The sequence below is a fragment of the Echinops telfairi genome, unplaced genomic scaffold, assembly GCF_000313985.2.
Source record: "Echinops telfairi isolate 266 unplaced genomic scaffold, ASM31398v2 ScPeMD7_5592;HRSCAF=6446, whole genome shotgun sequence".
Lineage (NCBI taxonomy): Eukaryota > Metazoa > Chordata > Mammalia > Afrosoricida > Tenrecidae > Echinops > Echinops telfairi.
The window spans coordinates 25953679-25962817 of NW_022109491.1; the positions used below are offsets into that span (position 1 = coordinate 25953679).

General features: G+C 46.3%; 1 protein-coding gene across 4 annotated transcripts in view; it reads right to left on the minus strand.

Moving 5' to 3' along the window:
* CSNK2A1 (casein kinase 2 alpha 1) overlaps positions 1 to 9139 on the minus strand; it is a 51322-nt gene that overhangs the window by 1661 nt on the left and 40522 nt on the right. The window contains exons 8-14 of one of the 4 annotated variants that reach the window (XM_045295212.1): positions 8785 to 8895; positions 7191 to 7292; positions 5847 to 5947; positions 4944 to 5092; positions 2902 to 2988; positions 967 to 1114; positions 604 to 773 (exon numbers count right to left, since the gene is read on the minus strand). In XM_045295212.1, the coding sequence (XP_045151147.1) occupies positions 999 to 1114; positions 2902 to 2988; positions 4944 to 5092; positions 5847 to 5947; positions 7191 to 7292; positions 8785 to 8895 (666 nt within the window). In that variant the 3' untranslated portion in view covers positions 604 to 773; positions 967 to 998. Of the gene's footprint in view, positions 1 to 603; positions 774 to 823; positions 1115 to 2901; positions 2989 to 4943; positions 5093 to 5846; positions 5948 to 7190; positions 7293 to 8784; positions 8896 to 9139 lie in introns of those variants that run through there. The other 3 variants (XM_045295214.1, XM_004697896.4, XM_045295215.1) reach the window with 3 other exon arrangements.

The window sequence follows — 9139 nt, forward strand, 5'->3', positions numbered from 1 at the left end:
CGTATGTCAGTCATTTTTAGGGGACAGGCCCATGGTGCCTTTTGATTAATTTTGCACCCCCTACAATATTATGTAATAACGAACAAATTAATTTCATCAGAGTTTTTATGATTTACTAGGCACACGGTGGTTGGTCTCCCAAAACCTACAGAAAACTATCCTCACACCGTAAAACCCTGACTTACTCATACAGGAATCCCACCCCAGTCTCCTTATTTTGTTTCTAAGGGCCGTGATGTGGATGAATGGCTCTCGCTGTATACTTCATGAAACTGCTGGAGTTCCCATGTCTTTCTGGGAGAAATCTGTAGTTAGGGAAGCTGGAATTCTGATCTAGAATCACTTTTTAATCCTTCATTCAAGCTGGTCACAAAAATCTACCAGCTGCCGGAAGTGGGAACGTCACACATGCCTCGGACAGTGTGGCCAGGAGGCTGCCAATGCAGAGAATAAAACACCGAGGCAACAAAATGAAAACAGTAAGGGTTTCTACTTTTTTGAGAATGTACTGAATGCACTAACCTGACATCATGTTGGCGCTGCTGACAGGCGTGCTGCCCCCAGCCATGCTCGACGCGCCCATCCGAGCCTGGTCCTTGGGCTGGTGTGGCGGCAACTGGTGGGCCTGGGGAGCGATCTTCACCCAAATGCAGCAGCAGGGATAGAGGCTGCTTCATCGTTGCTCTTTAGGGATGAGGAACTCAAATTTGGAAGGGGAGGAAAACATTTGTCCATGAAATATTCCACCAGCAGGTAATTTTTCAGGGAATCCCCTGAGTTATGAAAGTTCGAGTAAAAAAAAAAAGAGAGAAAGAGAGAGAGAGAAAAGAAAGTCAGCCTATTATATTTTTTTATGACTGAACTACTATAAATCCACAAGCAACGGGTCAAACACGGTGCTTCTGAAGTGATTCCCCCTCCCCGCCAGGCGCAAGCTGCATCAAGGGCAGGGGTGGGCTCCCCCACCTCTGCTCAGGCATCCGGAGAGAGAAGGGCCATTACTGCTGAGCGCCAGCGGCAGCTGGAACAGGCATCCCGAGGGGGTTGGCAGCCGCAATCACTGGTGAGCCTGCCAGAGGTCCGAGAGGTGAAGGGGTTGGCACTGAAGAAATCCCTGAAAGAGAAGAGCAGGCAGTGAGCTAGAGAGACCAAACTGAAACCAAACCCACTCCCACCGAGCCGATTCTGAGCCCCAGTGAGCTCTTAGGACAGAAAGCAGTGCCCCGTGGGTTTCCGAGGCTGTACATCTTTGTAGAAAGCCCCGTCATTCTCTTGCAGAGCAGCTGGTGAGTTTGAACTACTGGCCCTGTGGTTAGCAGCCCAAGTGGTAACTCACTAGGACACCAGTCAGGGCAGTCTCCACAGCCAGTTCTGCATGGCCCTGATCGCAGAAGTGACACACGGCAGCCGTCTCTCTTTACTCAGGGGTCAGCCTTAGCCAGATTCTACTGTGCCTCCACCCAATCCTCACAGATTCAAGTGTTCAATATGCCGAGTCCCAATAAAAGCAGGCAGGCAGAGAGTTTAAGGAATGTGTCCAAGGTGGCAGGTGGCAATAAGGCTTGGACCGAGATCTAAGGCAGCGCTGGCCAGCAGAGCTTCCTGCGATGAGGGAAAGGCGCTGCTACTCTGCTGGTGAACATGGTGGCCCGCTCGTCACATGCGCCACCACTGAGCACTGAAAGGAGAGCAGCAGCAGAACCAAGAGCGGACACGGACAACAGAGGGATGGGCTCCCCAGCCCCCGGGGCTAGTCAGCTGAGTGGTTTGGGCAGGACGCTGGCTTGTGGATGGGGTGCTTCTGGGTCCGTAATCGGGGGAGGCTGGACTGCTGATTCATGGAAGTGCTGCTGAGTGCCTCTGGGCTGAGGCTTGTAGGAAGTGGGTTTACTGAGTCATGGGGCTTGAGGTCAATGCCTTCAGGCTGAGGCTTACGGGACTGGTATTCCCTTTGGGCATTAGCAGATCTGAAAGAACTGTGTAACATGTCCTGATAAGTAACTCAAACTTGAGCATTTCCAATCGGCATTACAACTTGTTACTGTCCTTCATAAACTCTTCAGTCGGGACTTTTCTCTGTGCGCTCTGTGCAGTCATCAAATGGATAGAACGCATACGAGTTAAACAGAGAACACTGATTCAGACATCACACCACCGAGTCGATGTCCACAAAGACTTAACCAGTGCCTGCTTCTGCTGTTACCAACAAGGCTGCCACGAGTAACCTTCCATGTATGTTCTTTTGCACATGGGCAAGACGCTATGTAGAGGATCAGTTCTGGAGGATGGGTCTACTTCTTTAAAACAGAATGGTGACAAGAGTGAGGATCTGAGTGGATGCCCTCACTACCACGAGTATGTCCACTGGGATGCTGCCTGCGTATGTCAGTCATTTTTAGGGGACAGGCCCATGGTGCCTTTTGATTAATTTTGCACCCCCTACAATATTATGTAATAACGAACAAATTAATTTCATCAGAGTTTTTATGATTTACTAGGCACACGGTGGTTGGTCTCCCAAAACCTACAGAAAACTATCCTCACACCGTAAAACCCTGACTTACTCATACAGGAATCCCACCCCAGTCTCCTTATTTTGTTTCTAAGGGCCGTGATGTGGATGAATGGCTCTCGCTGTATACTTCATGAAACTGCTGGAGTTCCCATGTCTTTCTGGGAGAAATCTGTAGTTAGGGAAGCTGGAATTCTGATCTAGAATCACTTTTTAATCCTTCATTCAAGCTGGTCACAAAAATCTACCAGCTGCCGGAAGTGGGAACGTCACACATGCCTCGGACAGTGTGGCCAGGAGGCTGCCAATGCAGAGAATAAAACACCGAGGCAACAAAATGAAAACAGTAAGGGTTTCTACTTTTTTGAGAATGTACTGAATGCACTAACCTGACATCATGTTGGCGCTGCTGACAGGCGTGCTGCCCCCAGCCATGCTCGACGCGCCCATCCGAGCCTGGTCCTTCACAACTGTGTCTGCAAGACAGAAAGGGTGAGGCTCTACTTTCCTTGGAGGATTTCGCCAGCAGTCTGGAGCACTAACGAGCCACCTTCGTATTTTATAGACTCCGTAGTTGTCACTCCTCTCTGCCATCCAGGCCAACTCCGAGAGACGCTGTCCAGGGTTCCCGAGGCTGTACATGGTGACGGGAGCAGACGGCGTCAGCTTCCCTCCCATGGCGCAGCTGCTGGGCTTAAACCACCCACCTTGGAAGCCAGCAGCCCAATGCTTAGACCACAGTGCCACCAAGGGTTCCTGAGAACTCAGTGGAAGCTACCTGCATCCTGAATTAAGATAAGCAATGTAAGAGACACCCGCGCTGTCAACAGAGATGAAGGCTAACTCCTGTGTAAAGAAAATGGTACAAAGATGTGACCATTTCCAAGAGTAGAGCCAACTTACACAAAGATGGTCGAAGGCTCAATGGGAAATGGTATAACCTAAACTGGTCACCAGCAATTCCCAGAATCTAAATGCTTAATCAAATGATGCCTTACATATACTATTAGATTTTACTACACACCACAGCTCAGAATTGTGGTAATTGAGAAGAATATTAAAAGTACCAAGGACTGCTAAAAGGGCAGAGAGATGGGTCTTGGAAGAAGTACAGCCAGAGTGCTCCTTGGAGGCGAGGCTCTGTCTCATGTACTTAGGACATGTTGTCAGGAGAGACCAGAAAAAAATAAACAAACAAACAAGAGAAAGGTTCTCAAGGAAAGAGACAGACGTCGGGAGCCGGAGGTGTTTCGTAGTGTTGTGCAGAGAGGGCTGCTCTGAGCCGGAATCTGCTGATGGCGCCCAACAACAGAGCTCAGCTGGTGAGCACGGTGCCAAGAGGACAAACCTTTGGCCAAAGAGGCGTGAGGGTCAGCACAGTAACAACAGACTCTACACTCCATTCTATCTCTCCGGTTGGCCTATTTTGGTACATTAGATTGGGCCAGAACTTAAGGGGTCCGTCATAACACCACCCCTTTCACTTCCTAAAGAACACTCCGATTTAATGTGAAAACTAACACCACAGAGACGATGGGGTGAGTGTGAGTGGCATTTTCACACAGGACAGCAGTCAGAAATACTCATAGGATTTGATTCCCTGGTTTGGAGGTTTAGCATCCTCTTCTCACATAAATTGTTCTAATAATGTGCTTAGTGCTTCTTTTCTACCTTCTAAGTCATCTGCTAATTGCCTCCGGGCCTAAAGGCTTCCAAGTGGTCATCCAAAACACAGCCATTACTTTTTACTTAAAAGAGGAGCAATTGAGGAAGGAGGTGTGTCAGCAGTGGGGAGGAGGACGTGGAACACAGGGTTCACTGCCTCCTTGGGCACGACAACCAGAAGGTGCCTACAACCACTGGTCATGCTAGGTCCAAGACTCTGCAGGAGAAACCTGATTCAAGGGAGCAAACAGAAGTTCAAATTCTTGTGGTCCCAGACTTTCTGGAGCCGTAGAAGCTGGATGAACCTCTGGAACTACTGCCTGGACATGATCTTTAAACCATACACTGAAAACAACCGCTGCCCAAGTCTCCTTAAGACAGTTCACTTAGCTCCATGAATGAAAAAGGTCTGCCCCGAGCTTTCTTACGCTCTTTTTAAGAACCAGCCAATTGACAGCAGCACCTGGAAAGATTAGACAGAAACCTCAGGGCAGCGAGTTTACATCAAAGAGGAAACAACAAACCAGAAAAGGAGGCGAGAACGGCTGTGCAACGCAAAGAACGTGACTCGGTCATTACACGTACGTGCAAAAACTTAAATTGCTATACGTTTTTCTGTGTATAGTCTCTCTGTCTCACACACACACACACATGAAAGGGGGCGACTCTGGGCCCAGAGCTTTTCTCACAGCAGGCGCTCCCCCTGCACTGGTGGGTGGGAGGGCCTGACCAGGCTCGAGGCACAGGACAGACTGTGGGGACTCACAGAAATAGGGGTGTTCCATGGCCTCTCGAGCGGTGAGCCGGGACTGGTGGTCGTATCGCAGTAACTTGTCCAGGAAATCCAAGGCCTCCGGGCTGACAAGGTGTTGGTTTTCACTGTGGACGAAGCGTTCCCATCGCTTCCGCGAGTGCCTGCAAAACCGAGCAGGGGAATAAGCCATGGACCAGAGGCAGCAAAGCCTAAGATCTCCCTCCCAGATTTTCCTTAGTGGACAGGAACCCAGCCAACAGCAAAGTGGGACCAATTGCCCGGCCAGCAGTGTCACAGCACTGTCGCTGGAGAAACACCACCTCTCATGGGAGGGAGGGGTTGGAAATGCTGGTGGTGTACACGTCTGAAACACAATCCAGCTCTTTGTAGAACAAGTGCCAGGTGGCTAGGCCAACCAGGCTCCACTGCCTTCCCAGCACGCATCCTTTTCTCTGCAACTTGGCTGGTCAAAGCCTTTTTCCAGCACAGTCCACCTTCTTCAAGAGGTGAATTTGTGCTCGGTCACTATTGCCCGTCAGCTGTCTGCCCATCAGTCTTGAAGCACACACTTTCTTTCTCTTGGAGAGAGCTTTACCATTTGGAAACACTGGCCAAACCAAGAGACTTTTTTTAAGTGATGGCCTACAAGTAAAGCTTCTCTATTAAAACCCACCTTCCATTCACTTCACAGGAATCCTCGGACTGTAACTCCCACCCTTAACTCCCTGAAAGTGAATTTGAGGAAATGGTCACACAAACCAAGGCCTTTATCTCAGTCCTGCCAATGCAGCTCTCTTGAGCCCTTAGCAGCTTTGAGCTTTGACAAAGAGACTATACCTCCGGAAGATCCAAAGTGTTAGTTTATACTCAAAGTGCTCAAGCGACAAATGCATGGTCTTTTATTTTACAACTTACCTGCCCAAGATATCATTGAAACGCGGATCTAATTCAATGTTGTATTTGTCAATATAGTCGTATAAATCTTCTGTCCCCAGAACCTTGGCTATCCTCACCAACTAGGATGGAAAAAAACACAAAACCCCCAACCACATGATTAAGCAAACAGTTAATTATCGCTGAATCAATAGAAAGGGATTATCATGACTACCACAATGAATTTTATCTCCTCGTAAGTGTTTTAAGAAAAAGATGAGGCTTTTTACTCCCATAGAGTCCCAGTCTAGGAGACCCACAGGCAGCCCTCTGTGTCTGTAAGGCTGCTAGCGGCTGGCATCGATTCGTGGAGAGACTACGCATTTACTCCAAACGTGTGTGAACAGCAGATTCCAGTAACTCTTACTTGAAATCTCTCCCTGGTTAAGGTGTTGTTTTGCCCTCAAAAGCCAGCAGATGTCACCTTTCCACGCTAGTTCTGCTTTTAGACTTAGCTCACTCCTTTCTAACACCACTGCCTTTTGTACCTTTGTCCACACTGCAGCTCTCACGTTTATCATCCTAATTTACACCCTATCTCACTTACCAACTATCGTGTTGTCTGACATTTTTTCTTATGACAACAATCTATCTGACCATTTTAGCACCAACAACGCCCACCTGGTGTAACACACACTGAGGTGCAGGAAAGAGCAAGGCTGGCTGTGATGCTTCGTTAAGCTTCTGTGTCAATTTGTCTGGGCCCCGGTTTTCAGGGGTCTGGTAGGTAAGTAACAACACAGCCATTCTTCATTTGAGATCTGAAGTGGCGCACCCTCCTTCATTTCCACGCAGTACTAATTTTCCCATAATGACCTGGTCTTTGAAACCCTGGGTGGGTGTAAGTGAGGGGTTGGTGTATTTCCTGATGATACCTGCATTCTTCACTAGACTGTGAGTTCTCTGAGAATCAGGGCTATTCTTTCTTTTATTCTGTGTTCTTCAGCTGTCACAACATCTGAGAGTAAATTGATGACTTAAACCGGATGACAGTTACACGGGTGTTCATGTTAATATTATTTGAATCATACATGTTTTATGGAATATTTTACAGGCACACCTAACAACACAAGAAGTAATAATATTGGGGGAACTGTCTGATTTTAATAAGCTAAAACTGATAGCCCTCAAAAGCAGTAAGCTGAGGCCCAATGTCAAGGTGGCTAAACAAGTGGTGAATTAAAAATTATTCTAGAGTTCCACTCCCAGCGAGTAAACAGGCCTTGGTGGGACAAGCACCTGTGTTCAAGCAAGATCCACAGGACTTTCTAATGAGTAGCCTGGCCTGACACCAGTAGGAAACCTGATAGGAATAACATGTCTCACCTGATCATAATTGTCATGTCCATGGAAAAACGGCTCCTTCCGGAAGATCATACTAGCCAGCATACAGCCCAAACTCCACATATCCAAACTATAATCATACATCTGTGTAAGAGTTTAAAAAAATAACTGTTACCACACACAAATCCCCAAGGTTTATCACTTCAAAATTAAAGTGCTTTTCATTATTAAAAACAAAAAAAGCTCTAGTCTCAAAGCCTGACCAGCAACACCCTTCATATATTTTCTAGTCTTTTCTTTTATGCATTTCCCCCTTTAAGTTTCAAAACAAGACAAAACAAAAAAACCCTTTATTGTGAATTGGGTTGAAGGGTTTATATAGCGTAAACTACTTTCCATTCAATAACTCACAATTTGTTTCACATCACTGATTCTAATTCCCAAAAAGTAACACCACTACTCCATCTCCTCCTCCTGTTTCCTGACGCCCCGCCTCCGTAACCCTTCCTGACTTCGGAACTCTCTCCCTGGGTAAGTACCACCCTGTTCATCTCAAATAGCCGATTACTCTTAGGAATGCATACCTCACTTGTGTTACTGTTCCCCTTAAAGACCTATTGTTTGGCTGAAAACTGATTTCTGCTCCATATCTGCAGGGTGACTAAGGGCTATCTATAGTCTCAAGGATTCTGTCTGCCACCACAATTGTGGTCTGGCCAGTAATTGTGGTCTTTAACCTAACTATAATATCTGCATTAGGAGCCCTGGTGGCACAGGGGTTGGGATGCTAACTGCAAGGTCAACAGTTTGAAACCATTAGGTGCTCTTCGGGAGAAAGACGGGATTTTCTATTTCTGTATAAAAGTTACAGTCTCAGAAACCCACAAGGGCAGTTCTACCCTGTTCTATATGGTTGTTATGAATCAGAATCACCTCAAATGGCAGAAAGTTGGTTTGGATAACTACATTTATTCACTTTCTGATGTGCTGAAAGTGGGGGTGTGTGTGTTCTAAAATTGATGTGGTAATGATTGTACAGTATGATTGAACTATTGAATTGTATGGTATGAAAATTATGTGCCAATAAAATTGGTGGGGAAAAAATTTTTAGTCTCAGAAATTCACAGGGGCAGTTCGATAGGGTTACTATGAAGGGGTATTGGCTCATAATAAGACAGTACATTATCTTTCACCATTCCAGTATTGTAAAGAATATCCTTGTGCAAGAAGTGCCTTTTGAACTCTGGAATCTTGAGGCTAAGTTGAAGAGTATGCAACTTTTAAAAGTATTTGATAATATCACCTGGACTTTTATTATCACTGGGTCATAAACTAGTACTGCAAGAATTTCAAAAACACGTGGCAAATCTTTTTATGCTACATAAACTAGATCTGGAGTTTCTAATTAGAAAAAGCAACTGAGTTGCATAGCCTCTCACGTTAGGACCAAATGCAAAACCATTCATATTCTACTGACATAATAATAAGAACAACAGGAGAGATAAATCAGTGACTTAATGTTTTATATCTCATACAAAATGGTCTGCTCAAGGTGGAGGGATGACATAAAACACCATACTTCCCAATGTACGCACAATACCAATGATGGGGCTGGGACTCCTTTTCCTCCTCTCACCTGATAGTCTACAAGCAGCTCAGGACCTTTGAAATAGCGGGAAGCAACTCGGACATTATATTCCTGGCCAGGATGGTAAAACTCAGCCAAACCCCAGTCTATTAGTCGTAGCTGAAAGGAGGAAAAAAAAGAGGGAATAAACAATGAACAATTGTGTCTTCCTGTATGCTACCCAGCACCCTGCCAGTAGAGCCTTTGTACACAAGACCAACCATATCACTCCCTCTGAAATATTTGCAGCAACTACTAATTGCCGTTAGGATAAAGATCTAACTTCTTAGCTGGACATATAGGGCTCTCCATGACCTAGTTCCTGTGCTCCAGTGGGACTGACAGTTCCTGAAAGACACAATCT